The 17,366-nt window shown below is 53.9% G+C and overlaps 1 protein-coding gene across 1 annotated transcript in view; it reads left to right on the top strand.

The window, feature by feature from the left end:
• Positions 1 to 2,165: 2,165 nt before the first annotated feature.
• The window catches only part of LOC119923096 (maestro heat-like repeat family member 5), a 15,983-nt gene continuing 782 nt past the window's right edge, over positions 2,166 to 17,366 (top strand). Inside the window, exons 1-15 of the mRNA XM_038742643.1 lie at positions 2,166 to 2,329; positions 2,483 to 2,511; positions 5,880 to 5,978; positions 6,509 to 6,570; positions 7,037 to 7,185; positions 13,087 to 13,242; positions 13,573 to 13,723; positions 14,066 to 14,250; positions 14,665 to 14,808; positions 15,013 to 15,127; positions 15,399 to 15,542; positions 15,809 to 15,985; positions 16,353 to 16,508; positions 16,609 to 16,734; positions 17,120 to 17,222. Coding sequence (XP_038598571.1) covers positions 2,166 to 2,329; positions 2,483 to 2,511; positions 5,880 to 5,978; positions 6,509 to 6,570; positions 7,037 to 7,185; positions 13,087 to 13,242; positions 13,573 to 13,723; positions 14,066 to 14,250; positions 14,665 to 14,808; positions 15,013 to 15,127; positions 15,399 to 15,542; positions 15,809 to 15,985; positions 16,353 to 16,508; positions 16,609 to 16,734; positions 17,120 to 17,222 — 1,960 coding nt within the window. The remainder of the gene's footprint in view (positions 2,330 to 2,482; positions 2,512 to 5,879; positions 5,979 to 6,508; positions 6,571 to 7,036; positions 7,186 to 13,086; positions 13,243 to 13,572; positions 13,724 to 14,065; positions 14,251 to 14,664; positions 14,809 to 15,012; positions 15,128 to 15,398; positions 15,543 to 15,808; positions 15,986 to 16,352; positions 16,509 to 16,608; positions 16,735 to 17,119; positions 17,223 to 17,366) is intronic.

Genomic DNA, 17,366 nt, shown 5'->3' on the forward strand with positions numbered 1-17,366 from the left:
ACCTGTATATATGTATATATGCTTGTACATATTTATTACTCTATTTATTTATTTATTTATTTTCCTTGTACATATTTATTCTATTCATTTTATTTTGTTAGTATGTTTGGTTTTGTTCTCTGTCTCCCCCTTTTAGACTGTGAGCCCACAGTTGGGTAGGGACTGTCTCTATATGTTGCCAACTTGTACTTCCCAAGCGCTTAGTACAGTGCTCTGCACACAGTAAGCGCTCAATAAATACGATTGATTGATTGACTTATTGAGTGTGTACTCTGTTGCAGAACACGGTACTCAGTTCTTGAGTGGGTACACTGCAAGAGAAATAGCAGACAGATTCCTTGTCCATAACGATCTTGCAGTCTTATTCCCCATTTTACAGATGCAGGGACTGAGACCCAGAGAAGAGAAGTGACTTGCCCCAGGTCACACAGGAGAGAAATGACAGACCAGGGATTACAAACCAGGTCTTTCTGACTCCTAGGCCGTGCTGCCTCTCAGAAGCACTTAGCCATGTGCACTTACAAGAGCTATGAGCTATGAGTGCTTACTCCAAGTCACTTTAGCTCTCTGTGTCTCAGTTACTTGATCTGTAAAATGGGGGATGAGACGGTGAGCCACAGGTGGGACAGCGTCTGTGTCCACCCCAATTGGCCCCTATCCACCCCAGGACATAATACAGTAGTCTGCACATTGTAAGCGCTTAACAAAGACCACAGTTAATGTTATTATTAATATTATTACTATGTGCAGAGCACTGTACTGAGCCTTTGGAAAAGTCTGATACAACAAAATTAGCAGACTGGCTCCCTGCCCATAAGGAGTTTCCAGACTGGAAACTCGAGCAGCCCCAAAAGCACAGGTTTGGGAATCAGGGGAAGTGGGTTCTAATCCCGGCTCTGCCACTCGGTTGCTGTAACCTTGGGTAAGCTCACCTCACTTCTCCGAGCCTCAGTTCCCTGACCTCTAAAATGGGGATTCAGATTGTGAGCCCCATGTGGGACATGGACTTTCTTAAACCTGATTAATTCGTATCCACCCCAACGCTTAGGAAAATGTTTGGCACATAGGAAGCGCTTAACAAATTCCATGATTCTGATGCTGGTGAGAGGACTGGCCATGCCCTGGGAAGACTCCTCATTTCAGAGAGCCAAAGGGCACTGCCCCCATCCCAAACTGCGCAGCAGAGACTGGACAAGTTCTGACTCGTGCCCTTATGGGCGGTGAGGGGTGGGGCAATCAATCAATCAATCAATCGTATTTATTGAGCGCTTACTGTGTGCAGAGCACTGTACTAAGCGCTTGGGAAGTACAAGTTGACAACAGATAGAGACACTCCCTACCCAACAGTGGGCTCACAGTCTAGAAGCCAAACAAACCCGGCTCCCCAAAACCCCACTTGCCCCTTTCCTGCTGCGGGGCGGGGGGGGGCCGCCTGGGGTGGCACCAGTGAATCTAACCCTGGGCACGGGGGCGCTTGGCAAGGGGCAGGCCCGCCCCCGGTAGGGTTGGGGCGCCGGTCCTGCCGCTAGGCCGGGCAGCCTGCGCAGAAAGGAGACCGTCCTCGCTCCTTCGTTCAATCGTATTTATTCATCCATTCAATCGTATTTATTGAATCGTATAAATCGTATTGAATAAATGCGATTGAATGGAATTGAGCGCTTACTGTGTGCAGAGCACTGTACTAAGAGCTTGGGAAGTATAAGTTGGCAACATATAGAGACGGCCCCTACCTGACAGCCGGCTCACGGTCTAGAGGGGGGAGACAGACAACAAAACATATAAACCAAACAGAATAAATATGTACAAGTAAAATCGAATAATAAATATGTACAAACATATATAGACGTGCTGTGGGGAGGGGACGGGGGTAAGGCGGGGGTGGGGAGGGGGAGCTGCGCACGTTGGTGGCAGCCCCTGACCGGGCCCGGCCGTACCTGCTGCACGCCGAGGAAGTCGTAGAAGTTAAGCTGGACCTCCTCCACCAGGTCGAGCAACCCCAGGTCTCCGGTCTCCCAGCCCCGGACGGGCGCCGGTCCCGGTCCGGTCCAGCCCGGCCAGCAGTAGCGGTAGCAGTAGCAGTAGCAGTAGCAGTAGCAGCAGCAGGAGCGGCAGGCGGGCGCCCCCGGGCGTTGGCGAGGCTTGGGGCCCGGGGCCCGGGGCCCGACATGTCGCCGACCCACACTGCCTGGCGGGAAGCGGGGACGTGTCGGTGTCGGCGTCGGCGGGCCACTCGGACACGCTCGGCCCTCTTCCGGGCCACGGCCCCTCACCCCGCGGGCCGGGCCGGGCAACGGCTACCTGGCCTCGGCCTAGCCCGCGCCCGGTTCCGGTGACACCGCGTCTCCTAGCAACCAACGTGGCGGCTGACGGCGGGCGGCCGGGCGGGCGGGCAGGAAACCAGAGGCCCCGAGCCCCCCTTCTCCCTCTTCCTCCCTCCGCCGGCCTCGTGCCCTCGTGCACGCCTGTGCCCGCGTCCCCTCAGGCGCTCCCCACCAGGCTGGAAGGAGACGGGCCCGGCCCACGTGCTTCACCTCCCACACTGCGCATGGCCTTGGTTTTATATATATATATATGTGTGTGTGTGTGTGTGTGTGTGTGTACACAGGCACATACAAACACATATATATGCAAACATTCGTATATATATAAATACACACACATACATATCTACGTATACATACACACATACATATATGTATATATATATATATATGTGTACATACACACACATCAATCAATCAATCAATCAATCGTATTTATTGAGCGCTTATTGTGTGCAGAGCACTGTACTAAGCGCTTGGGAAGTACAAGTTGGCAACATATAGAGACCATCCCTACCCAACAGTGGGCTTACAGTCTAAAAATAATCATGATGGCATTTTTATTAAGTGCTTACTATGTGCAAAGCACTGTTCTAAGCGCTGGGGGATACAAGGTGATCATGTTGTCCCACGGGGTGCTCATAGTCAACCCCCATTTTACAGATGAGGTAAATGAGGTCCAGAGAAGTGAAGTGACTTGCCCAAGGTCACACAGCTGACAATTGGCGGAGCCGGGATTTGAACCCACGACCACTGACTCCAAAGCCCGTGCTCTTTCCACTGAGCCACGCTGCTTCTCTCTATATATGTATATGTATATACATATATACATGTATATGTATATATACACATATACATATCTCCTTCCCTTCCCCACAGCACCTGTATATATGTATATATGCTTGTACATATTTATTACTCTATTTATTTAGTTAGTCATTTAGTTAAATTGTACATATCTATTCTATTTATTTTATTTTGTTAGTATGTTTTGGTTTTGTTCACTGTCTCCCCCTTTTAGACGGTGAGCCCACTGTTGGGTAGGGACTGTCTCCATACGTTGCCAACTTGTACTTCCCAAGAGCTCAGTACAGTGCTCTGCACACAGCAAGTGCTCAATAAATACGATTGATTGATTGACAATCACACACATACATATACATACACATATACACACATTTGTGTACACATATACACATATATACACACGTGTGTGTAATTCACATTATATTAATATGTTAGTAGGATAATATTATATTAATATGTCATATCTATTTAGTATATTTATGCCTTTCCTTCTTTCATTCATTCATGCAATCATATTTATTGAGCACTGTGTGCAGAGCACTGTACTAAGCGCTTGGGAAGTACAAGTTGGCAACGTATAGAGACGGTCCCTACCCGACACCAGGCTCACAGTCTAGAATATATGTGTGTGTGTGTGTGCGCGCTTTACATTATATTGATGTATTACATAATTCTTATATTAATATATCTGTTTCTTTAGTATATTTATGTCTTTCTTTCGTTCTTTCATTCATTCATTCAATCGTATTTATTGAGCGCTTACTGTGTGCAGAGCACTGTACTAAGCGCTTGGGAAGTACAAGTTGGCAACATATAGAGACGGTCCCTACCCGACAATGGGCTCACAGTCTAGAATATATATGTGTGTGTATATATGATTTACATTATATTCATATGATATATTATATAATTACTATATTACTATATTAATATATTATATCTGTTTCTTTAGTATATGTGTCTCCTTTCGTTCATTCATTCAATCGTATTTATTGAGCACTTACTGTGTGCAGAGCACTGTACTAAGCGCTTGGGAAGTACAAGTTGGCACAACATATAGAGACGGTCCCTACCCGACAGCGGGCTCACAGTCTAGAATATATGTGGGTGTGTGTACAATTTACGTTATATTAATATAATATATTATATAATTATTATATTAATATATCTGTTTCTTTAGTATATTTATGTCTTTCTTTCCTTCTTTCATTCATTCATTCAATTGTATTTACTGAGTGCTTACTGTGTGCAGAGCACTGTACTAAGCGCTTGGGAAGTAGAAGGTGGCAACATATAGAGACGGTCCCTACCTGACAATGGGCTCCCAGTCTAGAATATATATGTTCATTCAATAGTATTTATTGAGCGCTTACTGCGTGCAGAGCACTAAGCGCTTGGGAAGTACAAGTTGCCAACACACAGAGACAGTCCCTACCCCACAGCGGGCTCACAGTCTAGAATATATGTGTGTGTATGTGTGTGTGTGTAATTTACATTATATTAATATATTAATATAATATATTATGTAATTATTATATCAATATATCTGTTTCTTTAGTATATTTATGTCTTTCCTTCTTTAATTCAGTCATTCAATCGTATTAATTGAGCGCTTACTGTGTGCTGAGCACTGTACTAAGCACTTGGGAAGTACAAGTTGGCAACTTATAGAGATGGTCCCTACCCGACAACGGGCTCAAATTCTAGAATATATATGTATGGGGGGGGGGGTCAGGGGGGTCAGGGGGCACAGTTCACAAAGAAAGCCGGGAAAAGGCAGATCCTCAGGACACATGGACGAAGACTGCAGGTCAGAGACCATAGGTTGGGCGGGGGCGGGGGGGGGGATCGTGAGGAGGAAAGGAGGGGCGGGGGAGCGAAAAGAAGAGGGGCTCGAGCCCTTCCTGTCAACTGATTGCGCTGTACTACTGACGTCAGAGCCCGGGCGCGAGGGGTCTGACCGTTGGGGACAGGAAGTGTTCACTGGACCGTTGGTCGAGGTGTTGGTAGTGGTTGGAGAGTTAGTGGTGCTTTCCGTGGTAGTTTGGTGGTTCAGAGCTTGAGAGTAGATTGGATCGTAGAGAGGAAAGAGAAGGATTTCGTTTATTTGTTGAGGGAAGGTGTTTGGGGAGGGCTAGGAAGAGGCGGGGGGGGCTTGTTGTGGACTAGGGAAGGGGGCTAGAGAGGGGCTAGGTGGAGGGGGGGACTTGTTGGGCTAGGGAAGGGGACTTTAGTTAGATTAGCGAACAGTAGAGTAGAGCAGAGTAGAGTAGCGTCGAGTGATAACGATCAGCGGAATGTCTCGATTCATCCGGTCAGTCCACTCTTGTGTCCGTGGGCCCGGGACGTGGTTAGCTGGGAGGGCAAGAGAAGGGAAACGGGCGGGGGTCCAATCGGGCCAGGGGCTGGGGGCCGAGGGGAAGCAGGGGCTGAGAAGCAGGAGAAGTGAGGAGGCCAAGGGGAGGGGAAGAGGGGAGGGCAGCGGCAGTTATGGGAGGTGCTGGAGGTGCCTCCCCCCCACCTTTTCTTAACCTTCGAGGGGAGGCTGAGGCCGGGGACTGGGAGAGGTAGGTGCCCCATTCCAGGAGCCTCTTTCAACTCCCTTTTACATCTCCTTCTCTTTCGACTCTTCCTACTGTTCCAGGAGAATTTTTTCTGCGAGTGAGACCTCCAGGATGCGGCGCTTCCTGGAATGGGCCCGAAAGGCTCGTTTCAGAAGCCTTTTCTCCCGCCCCTCCCGGGTCGCTCCAGCCCCCGAGGACGCAGAGTTCAACGAGGAAGTGATGAGCACCTCCCGGGTCGCTCCAGCCCCCGAGGACACAGAGTTCAAGGAGGAAGTGATGAGCAACGGTGAGGAGCCTGGGACACGGTAGTGGACAGAGTGCGGGCCTGGGAGACAGAAGGACCTGGGTTCTGATCCCTGCTCTGCCCCTGTCTGCTGGGTGACCTTGGGCAAGTCAGGTCACTTCCCCATGCCTCAGTTACCTCATCAAGAAAATGGGGATCGATTGTGAGCTCGCATGTGAGCATTGGACTGTGTTCAACACAATTACCTTCTGTTTACCTTAGCGCTTAATAGAGTGTCTGGCACAGAGTAAGCGCATAGCAAGTACCGTAACCAAAGTTAATAGAAAGAGGAGATGGAGGGTGGGGTGCAGAGGCCGGGTTTTTTCGGGGGGGGGGTTGGTAGGGGGGTTGCGAGGGGCCGGGTGCAGCCCCGTCCTCAGAATGTTCTGGAGCTGGTGGGGTGTCTGGGGGAGGGAATTGGGGGCAGGGGGCAAAGAGACCCAGACACAATGCTTGGCACATAGCGTTTAACAAATACCATCATCATCATCACTGAGCGAGTTCTCACCGCGGGGTTTCTCCCTCCTTCCCAGAGCAGTGTTTTGATCTCGTGCTCAGTGAGCTCTACGGATCCCAGTCCCACGGCGATCTGGTGGTAAGAGCCAACACTCCCTGGGCCTGGTCATTCCTCTGGGCCTGGGCCTCTCCGGGGCCGGGGGTGTGAGGCTGGGGGAAGGGCGGGGAGAAGAGAGTCTCCCTGCTATGTGAGGCGGGAGTGGGGAGGGGATAGGCCAGGGGGCCTGGGAGTCAGAAGGCCACGAGTTCTAATCCCTGCTCTGCCATCTGTCTGCTACGGAACCTTGGGTAAGTCATTTCACTTCTCGGGGCCTCAGTTCCCTCACCTGGAAAATGGGGATTGACAAAGTGTGCCCCAGGTGCTACGGGGACTATGTCTAACCCGATTTTCTTGGACCCACCCCAGGGCTTTATACAGTGCCTGGCCCACTGTAAACTCTTAACAAATGTCACAAGTACTATTATTATTATTGCTATTATTGTTCTTACTATTAAGTGGTCAGAATGTGCCATCGCTCCTTGACCCCCGCTTCTCCTCCCACCAGTCCTGGATCAGGAACCTAACCTCGCCCCAGCTGAGTAATCTCTCCCTCCAAGTCCTGAATTGTTTGAGAAGCCCCAACCTGACCAGGGTGGGGCAGGCAATGCGGATACTCTCCATCCTGCTTCAGGTGAACACAGCCTTAGAAAATCAGGTAGGAACGCGGGGGTGGGGGGATGGAGGGGTCTGAGGAGGGAGGGGCTGGGAGTGGGATTGACCTTTGATGTCAGGCAATAAATGGCGTGTTGGGGTGGGGGGCTCGGAATTGTAGACCAACTGAGAGACACAAGGCACAGTGGTGTGACACAAGTCACAGAAAGAGGCAGTGTTGCCCAGTGTCTCCTAGACCCTAGGCCTGGGAGACAGAAGGGACTGTATTTCAATCCTGGCTCTGCTACCTGGCTGCTGTGTGATCTTAGCAAGTCACTCCACATTTCTGGGCCTCAGTTCCCTCATGTGAAAAATGGGGATCAAGACACTGAGCCCTATGTGGTACAGCTACTGTATCCATCCCGATAATCGTGCACCTACAGCAGCGTTAAGTGCAGTGACTGCCACATGCCAAGTGCTTAACCAATACAATAAACCCTGATTGTAGCCAGTCCCTCTGATGTAAGCCAGCACCATCGATCGATGGTATCCATCGACTGATCACTGGACTAAGATCTTGGGAGAGTACCACACCGTAGAGTCTGTGGACAAATTCTCTGTCCCCAACAAGCTTACAGTCTAGAAGCGGGAGACGGACATGATGACCAATAAATGATTTGGGGATGCTCTATGGTTTCCTGGTCTTGGGGCTGTCTGTCACCTGAGACCTCCCTCACTCTCCTCAAGTCACAATTAGGCGGTAGTCAGATCCCCCCCCCCCGCTCCCACAGGGAAATACTACTCCGGCTACTTCCCCATTTCCCTAAAGGTGGGGCTCTAGAAGGTAATTGTATCACACAGGAAAGCTCCTGGACCTTTGCCTTATCCAAATCCTTTCCTGAGCCCATTATGCCTTTTTGGGTGCTCAACCATTAGGCTGAGGATTTCCCAAACAGGAGGGCATTCTCTCATTTGCCACGTATAAATTGGAGACCCACCGTGTACCCATATATACAGGGTCCCATCCTCACAAAAAGAAACTCAACAGAAAATGGAATGCTAAATATCACAAAAATTCCTGGTAGATGGGCACAGGAAGCCCATAACCTTGGCATGAGCATCGACTCCACTGTCCCCTTCCACCCACACAGTCCGGCCAGCAATCAATTCCCTCAATTCTACCTTCACAATATCGCCCCCATCCCCCCTTCCACTCCATCCAATCGGCTATCACACTGATGCAAGCACTTATTCTATCCTTCCTTGATTAGTGTAACAGCCTCCTTGCTGACCTCCCTGCCTCCTCTCTCTCCACACTCCAGTCCACACTCCATTCTGCTTCCTGAAACATTTTCCTGCAAAAACGTTCAGACCCTGTTTCCCCACTCCCCAAGAAATTCCAGCTGGGGCTTATCAGTGGAAAGAGCACGGGCCTGGGAGTTGGAGGTCATGGGTTCTAATCCCGGCTCCCCCACATTTCTGCTGTGTGACCTTGGGCAAGTCACTTAACTTCTCTGAGCCTCAGTTACCTCATCTGTAAAATGGGGATTAAGACTGTGAGCCCCACGTGGGACAACGTGATCACCCTGTATCCCCCCAGCACTTAGAACACTGCTTTGCACATAGTAAGCGCCTAACAAATTCCATCATCATTATTATTGTATTATTATCCAGCTTTGTTTCAAACAAACACTCCTCACCCTGGCCTTTAAATCGCTTCATCGCTTTGTCCCCTCCTACCTCACCTTGCTTCTCTCCTACTTCAACCCAGGCAGCATGCTTCGTTCCCCTAACGCTAATCCTCTCACTTTCCCGTGATCCTTTCTATCTTGCCGTCGACCTCTCACCCACATCCTCCCTCTGGCCCAGAATACCCGCCCTCTTTCATATCAGACAGACAACAATAGTAATTGTAATGGTATTCCTTCAGCCCTTACAATGTGCCAATCAATCAATCAATCAGTCAATCAATCGTATTTATTGAGCGCTTACTGTGTGCAGAGCACTGTACTAAGCGCTTGGGAAGTACAAGTTGGCAACATGTAGAGACAGTCCCTACCCAACAGTGTGCTCACAGTCTAGAAGGGGGAGACAGAGAACAAAACCAAACATATTAAAAAAATAAAATAAATAGAATAGATATGTACAAGGAAAATAAATAAATAAATAGAGTAATAAATATGTACAACCATATATGCATATATAGAGGTGCTGTGGGGAAGGGAAGGAGATAAGATGGGGGAATGGAGAGGGGGACGAGGGGGAGAGGAAGGAGGGGGCTCTGTCTGGGAAGGCCTCCTGGAGGAGGGGAGCTCTCAGTAGGGCCTTGAAGGGAGGAAGAGAGCTAGCTTGGCGGATGTTGGGAGAGAGGGCATTCCAGGCCAGGGGGATGACGTGGGCCGGGGGTCGACGGCGGGACAGGCGAGAACGAGGCACCGTGAGGGGATTAGCGGCAGAGGAGCAGAGGGTGCGGGCTGGGCTGTAGAAGGAGAGAAGGGAGGTGAGGTAGGAGGGGGCGAGGTGATAGAGAGCCTTGAAGCCGAGGGTGAGGAGTCTCTGCCTGATGCACAGATTGATTGGTAGCCACTGGAGATTTTTGAGGAGGGGAGTAACATGCCCAGAGCGTTTCTGGACAAAGGCAATCCGGGCAGCGGCGTGAAGTATGGATTGAAGTGGGGAGATACACGAGGACGGGAGATCAGAGAGGAGGCTGATACAGTAGTCCAGACGGGATAGGATGAGAGCTTGAACGAGCAGGGTAGCGGTTTGGATGGAGAGGAAAGGGCGGATCTTGGCAATGTTGCGGAGCTGAGATCGGCAGGTTTTGGTGACGGCTTGGACGTGAGGGGTGAATGAGAGAGCGGGGTCGAGGATGACACCAAGGTTTCGGGCTTGTGAGACGGGAAGGATGGTAGTGCCGTCCACAGTGATGGGAAGGGCAGTGAGAGGGCAGGGTGTGGGAGGGAAGACAAGGAGTTCAGTCTTGGACATGATGAGTTTTAGGTGGTGGGCAGACATCCAGATGGAGAAGTCCTGAAGGCAGGAGGAGATGCGAGCCTGGAGGGAGGGGGAGAGAGCAGGGGCAGAGATGTAGATTTGGGTGTCATCAGCGTAGAGGTGATAGTTGAAGCCGTGGGAGCAAATGAGGTCACCAAGGGAGTGAGTGTAGATCGAGAACAGAAGGGGACCGAGAACTGAACCTTGGGGAACCCCCACAGTAAGGGGATGGGAGGGGGAGGAGGAGCCTGCAAAAGAGACTGAGAATGAACGACCGGAGAGATAAGTGGAGAACCAGGAGAGGACGGAGTCTGTGAAGCCAAGGTCGGATAGCGTGTTGAGGAGAAGGGGGTGGTCCACAGTGTCGAAGGCGGCTGAGAGGTCGAGGAGGATTAGGATAGAGTATGAGCCGTTGGATTTGGCAAGCAGGAGGTCATTGGTGACCTTTGAGAGGGCAGTTTCCGTGGAACGTAGGTGACGGAAGCCAGACTGGAGGGGGTCGAAGAGAGAGTTGGTGTTGAAGAATTCGAGGTAGCGCGTGTAGACACCTCGTTCAAGGAGTTTGGAACGGAATGGTAGGAGGGAGATGGGGCGATAACTAGAAGGTGAGGTGGGGTCAAGAGAAGGGTTTTTTTTAAGATGGGAGAGACACGGGCATGTTTGAAGGCAGAGGGGAAGGAACCAGTGGAAAGTGAGCGGTTGAAGATGGAAGTTAAGGAGGGGAGAAGGGACGGAGAGAGAGATTTCATGAGATGAGAGGGAATGGGGTCAGAAGCACAGGTGGCCGGAGTAGCACTTGAGAGGAGGGAGGCGAGTTCCTCTGAGGATACCGCTGGGAAGTATGGGAGAGTAGCAGAGAGTGTGTTGAGAGCCGGGGGGTTGGAGAAGGTGGGGGAGTGACATTGGGGAGGTTGGACCTGATGGATTTAATTTTATCAATCAAGTAGGTGGCCAGATCGTTGGGGGTGAGGGAAGGAGGAGGGGGTGGAACCCGGGGCCTGAGAAGGGAGTTGAATGTACGGAAGAACTGACGGGGAGGATGCCCTGGAGTAGATACAAGGTTATCAGGTTGTCCCACTTGGGGCTCACAGTCTTAATTCCCATTTTACAGATGAGGTAACCGAGGCACAGAGAAGTTAAGTAATTTGCCCGAAGTAACACACCTGTCAAGTGGTGGTGCCGGGATTAGAACCCCCGACCTCTGACTCCCAAGCCCGGGCTTTTCCCACTGAGCCACGCTGCTTCTCAGCTTCATATACTTTCTGTCCCCCAGTTCGAAACCTTAGTGAAGGCACTTCTCCTATTAAAAAGTCTACCCTGGCTAGGCCCTCCTCTCCTCCCACTCCCTTCTGTGCCGCTCTGACTTGCTCCTTCATTCATCTTCACTCTGATCCCCCCGGCACATCGGTATGAATCCGCTTAGAACTGTAATTTATTTACTTTTTATCTATTTATCATTTACGGATTTATATTACTGCCTGTCGCCCCCTCAAAACTGTAAGCACGTCGTGGGCAGGAATGTGTTTGTTGGTTGTTCTAGTTTACTCTCCCAAGCGCTTAGTACAGTGCCGGACACACTGTAAGGGCTCAATGACCGCGGTTGAATGACTGAGTGAAGGACTGAACGAATAGGAATCAGTAACTAAAGTGAACATATCATTTCTCCCCATCTGTCATCTCCACAAAACTGGCACGTTTTATCTGCAATGGCAATTTTTCCAGATCTGGAAACCAAAGGATTAGTCATTCTGAGACCTACATTTTCCTACTTTTCTATCTTCCCGTGTGTCTGTACTATTTAATGATGTCCCTGTTGCACAACACAACTTCTTAGGGTACCGTTGCAGGTGAAATGTGGCCCTGGGAGTCGTGGCGGTGTGCACACAAAATAGTTTTCCGACTACCCAATCCTGATTGATTTTCGGTTACGCCCAGCTGAACGAGCAGTAGCGCAGTGGGGCAATACTCAAAATTGTTCCACAGGACAGGACTCATTGGAATATCCATTTATGAGTCTATCAAATTTTTAAAAATGGGAGTTTTATAAGGGCAGTGAACAATACTAAACATCCAAGAACAGGAAAAATCAGTCAGTCAATCATATTTTTAAGCACTTCCGGTGTTCAGAACACTGTACTAAGCGAATGGGAGAGTCCGATATAACAGCAAATGAAGCCATTCCCTGTCCACCATGTGCTGTCAGTCTAGAGGGGGGAGACACATAGTAAGAGACAGCAATAAATGAGAGATATGGACGTGAGTGCCGTGGTGCTGGCTGGCTGACTGGCTGGCTGGGGGAATGAATAAAGAGAGCAGGTCATGGTGACGCAGAAGCGAGTGGGAGAAGAGGAGAGGGCGGGGGCTTAGTCAGGGAAGACTTCGTGGAGGAGATGTGCCTTCAGTAATTCATTGCCTGTCGGATCTGAGGAGAGAGGGCGTTCCTGGCCAGAGGTGTGTCATGGGCGATAGGTTGGCGGAAGTCTGGATGAGATGGAGGTAGAGTGAGTACCTTGAATACAGTAAGTACGGTGAGGAAGTTGGCATTAGAAGTGCAAAGTGCGCGGGCTGGGTTGTCGTAGAAAATCAGCAGGAAATAGGGGGCAAGGTGGTGGTGTGCTTACCCACTGGTGAGGAGTTGCCGCCTGATGTGTGGAAGCGGACGGGCAACCACTGGAGGTTCTTGAGGAGCGGGAGTCTCTCGCTCTCCCTTCTGCGGCTTCTCCCCACTCAGTTCGCCAGCATTTCTGCTCCCCTGCTCTGTGGACTGGAGCCAGACTAGCAGACCTGGGCCTGGGAGGCGGTGGGGCCTTCACCGCTTTGCTGCTTGGGGCCCAGACGGCCGGGCCGGGCAGGGTTCGTGGGGTGGGGGCGGAGGGGGGTGGGTGGGAGTGGGGGACACGACGGGAAGGGATGTCTGGCGGGGTTGTCGAGTTCGACTTTGACCGTCTGCCTCCCCACTGACCTACGGGCGGCCGACTTGGCAAGGAGCGTGTTGGAGCACCACATCTCCTCCGACCCCCAGGCTGGGAAGACCCTCTTCAAGGAAGCCCTGGCCCTTCTGGCCTGTCACCACACTCGGGAGACAGTGCAGGTCTTCCTCGAGTACTCAATACCTCTGAACAGGTACGGCCACCATCGCCCCCCAGCTCCTCGGGACGGAAAGGCCGCAGCTGGGACAGACCCGGGATGAACGACACCGGATGCCTCCGGGGTGGGGTCCTAGTACGAACTCCGGCAGTTGTATGGAGCCTGGGGGCCTCAGCTCTCCTTGGTGTCCGCCTGAGGGGCCGGTCCTGGGTGGGAGCTGCACACAGGTGAGTGGTGAGGAGATTCCCAGGCCCCCAAGGCTGCAATCCAGGGTCCCCGCACTGCCTTGGTCCCCTCTGGGGCGTGATCCTGGGCCGGTGCTGGGGGAGAGGTGGGTAAAGTTGAGTCCGGGTTGTGGCTCTACAGGCAGGTCCTTGAGGTTTGGAAATCTGTCGGGGCGGATGCTTCCATCGCCTCCTGCATGATGCGGGAACTGCTCCGTAGAGTGTTGGTACGACCTCTACCTGAGGAGAGCAACGGGACCGAGTGGGAGAGGCACAGCCGAGGCTCCATCGGGGTGAGACCCAGAAGGACGGATCGAAGGGCAGGGCTGGCTGGAGCCCGCAGCCCTTAGCACTGAGCCCCACCCCTGCCCCACTTCTTCCCAGTCCCTCCGACCCATCCCCCGCTGCCTAGGGAGTTTGCCCAGGGCGCCAGGGGTGGGAGTCGGGGGCTGTCCTCGAGGGCACAGGGGGCCAAGCCCCGAGAGGGGCCACCGAGCTGGGTGCTGCCTATCCCTGCCCGGGGCTTCGGCTCAGAGTGGGCCCCGGGTGTGGGGTCAAAGGGAGCCGTGGACAGAGGCCAGGGGGCAGGTCGGCTTGGGAGAACTTCTGGCTGAGTCCATGTGCCACCCCACCAGGCTGTGAACACGCTATATGAGCTTCTCTTTGCTGTGGAGTACTCGGAGGCTGTGGCTCAACTCGTCCCCCAGCTCTTCCTGGCCTTCATCATCCAGATCCAGTATGTGCTGGAGCTGGGCCTGGTGGGGGAACGAGTGCTCTTGGCCGTGGAGCCCACCGTCCCCTCTGCCCTCAGTCCCTGGAGGTGAGCGATCGGAGGGATGTGGAGCTGGGGGAGAGGGACCCGTGAAGAAGATACTCCAAGTGCGGATGGCTCATCCCCCGATCACCGGGCCGATCCCTCGAGGATTCTGAATTGGGGCCGGGGGCTCCAAGGGGCCAGGGAGCCGATGGGCCGTAGGTCTGGGAGGCCGGAGATGGCAGAAATTCCAGGGAGCTCCTGGTCCAGGTTGTCCCTGCTGGGCTGGGGACCAAACATGGCAGGGATGGGGGATTTGGAGGTCAGGTCCCGTGTGTCCTACCCCTGGGTGTAGGGGTTGCCTGTGACAGGACAAGACGATTTGGGGACATGCCCAGAATCGGCAGGACTGACGGACACCCTCTGGTCCTCTCGCACCACCCACCCCGATCTGAACCCCCAAACCCTCGTTGCTTTCAGGACGGCCCTGGAGGCCCTGAGGGGGCTTCTGTCCACCAGAGGATATTGGCAGAGCTTCATAGCCATGGAGTTGCAGGATGGCTGGCACCTCTTCTCATCCCTCAACAACTTCCAGGAGGCCGTGGCCCTTCTGGCCAGGGGTGTGTGTGTGTGTGTGTGTGTGTGTGTGTGTGTGTGTGTGTGTCGGGGTGGGCAGGATCCCCCAAGAAATTGGTCTGGACGAGCAGGTGCGGAGTGGCCTCCGCAGTTAACTGCCCTACCCTTGGCCCTCCCCGAGCTCCTATTCCCCGGCCCCGGGGCTTCCCGGACTCCTCTCTGAGCTCAGCCCTGCGGGGCTGTTTCCCCCAGGACCCTGGTCCAGAGCAGGTGCCGGATGGTGGCCGACCTCCTGCAAATGATGGCCAGCTCTTTGCAGGAGAAAGACCCGCAGGGCAGGAGTGTGGCCATGGGGCTGCTGGCCGAGGTAAGAACAGGGGTCTAGGGCCCCGGAAAGACGGCTCGGATCCGCGGTGGGCACTGTCACCTTCAGCCAGGGACTCCCGGACCCCGAACCCCTGGTGAGAGGGTGGGCAGAGGTTGGAGGGGAGCGGGAAGGTACTGGTCCCCGCCCCTGTCCCAAACAGCTTGGCACTCGTTGCCCCCTCTCTGCGGGTCCCGGCTCCGCCTTCCCGAGCATCAGACTCCCGCCCCCTTCGCCTACGCGGTCCACTCGCAGACACGATTTTCTGTGGCAGTTGATCTGGACCCCCGACCTGAAGACTGTCCTGGATCCCAAGGTCGTGCGGTTAATCTTCCGGGACGGCCTAAAGGACCCCGACCCCGTGGTGCGAGTCATCAGCCTGCAGGCCCTCACCAGCCTGCCCCTCAACCACGGCAAGGTCTGGGGCCCAGCCCTAGGGCCACCCCCATAGGGTGTAGGGCCGGGGGGAACACCAGCCCGCGACCCGGACAGTCTTTGAGAGCACCCCGCCCCCGGGGAGGGCCCAGATCGGGCAGGGGAAGCGGGGCGACAAAGGACTCCCGGAAGCGGTCGGGGGCGGCCCCGGCGTGGGAAGTCCGGGTGGGGCCCCGGGATCGAGGGGCCAGGGGAGCCGTCTCGGGGCGGCCCGCCTCACCGTCGCCCTCTTTGCCTTCGTCTCCTCAGCACCCACTGCTCCTTGCTCAGCTCCCCTTCCTCCTGGAGGGCATCACCCAGAAGGACCAGGAGGGACTCCTAGTGGCCATGGACGCGGCGACTCTCAGCGTCCGCAGCCTGGGCAGTCGGGGACTCGGCCACCTCCTTAAGGATATCGTCCTCATGCTGAACCCGTTCTTTGACGACGTAAGTCTGAGGGCCTCGAGGGGACAAGGGAGCAGCTGCCGCAGGGCCGGAGCCCGGGAACTCCCGCCCCGACCCCGGCTGTGCCAGAGCCCAGAGGCGGCCGCTTCCACAGCTCCCACAGGGCTCGGGGCATCGGCTGCCCTTCCGCAGCTCGTCAGACCCGCGGCGAGCCACGGCTCACCCCCGCCCCCCGCCCGGCACTGCCTCCCACCCTATGCCAGAGATGTCCTCGCTCCTTACTCTCCAACCGAAGACCTCAGTCACTAAGTTGTCCCTGCCCTGGGGTCCAAAGCCCCCGCTCCGGTGACCGTAGCCCTCCCCTCATCTCCTGCCCCTCCCACACACTCCACCGGGGATTTCTCCTCAGGAGAGACCCCAGGTGCGGGTGGCAGCCCTGGAGCTGCTGGAAGCCGTGGCCTGCAGCTGTGTGACGGTTCCAAAATCCCGTCTCCGTCAGAAGCTGATCTGCTGCCTCCTCCCCATCCTCTTCCACCTGAAGGACGAGCACCCGACAGTGGCCAAAGTGAGTCTTCCCCACCCTCCACAGTACCCATCCTCTCTGAGCCCCTGGTCCGGGGTTCTGCCGACCCCTGACACCCACCCCTCTGGTTCTCTGTTTCCAGAAAGCCAGATATACATTCTTCAGGCTGGCCCAGAGTATCGGCGGGAGGGACTCCAGAGTCCTCGGATGGATGTTGAGGTGGGAAGAGAGGGAGAGCAGGGCCTATGGTACCATCTGGAGGGCCTTGGTGAGTGCGACAGGGATGGGTGGGGGCTGGGAGGGGGTGTCCTTGGGTCTGGGGTGGGAACTCTGGGCGCGGATCCCTCCTGCGGGGCACATCGGTGGGATTTGTTGGGTAATTATTCTGTACACAGCACTGTACCGAGCTCCTCGGAGAGCACAGTTGAATGGTTGGTAGACGCGTTCCCGGCCCGCAATGACCTTACCGTCTAAAGGGAAAGAGGGCGACGGTGAGGCGGTCCGCCCCGAGACGGCTCCCCTGCGAAAGGGACCAGGAGGAGGTTGAGAGCACCGTGTCCTGTAGTGGAAGTGGCAGTTGGAGAGTTGGGGCGCATCATCAAGGAGGTTGGGGATGGGTTGGGGTCTCTCACTCTCCTTCTCCTCCTCCCCAGATGAAGAGCTTTGGGGACTTCCTTCCCATTTTCTTGTCCCAAGCTCTGGCCTATACCAACTGCATCCAACCAGATGTGAAATTTGCGGCCGTTGTCTTCCTCGGTGAGTGGGGAGTGGAGGGCACTGGGGAAAGCAAGCAAACATACAAACCAAAAACCAACAAAGTAATGCCACACCATCTGGCCCGACCCCTTTTCTTGGCCAGATCCCAGAGGAGGCCTCTCTTGAATCCTCCTCCCTGACTCC

Source organism: Tachyglossus aculeatus, unplaced genomic scaffold, assembly GCF_015852505.1.
Source record: "Tachyglossus aculeatus isolate mTacAcu1 unplaced genomic scaffold, mTacAcu1.pri scaffold_144_arrow_ctg1, whole genome shotgun sequence".
Lineage (NCBI taxonomy): Eukaryota > Metazoa > Chordata > Mammalia > Monotremata > Tachyglossidae > Tachyglossus > Tachyglossus aculeatus.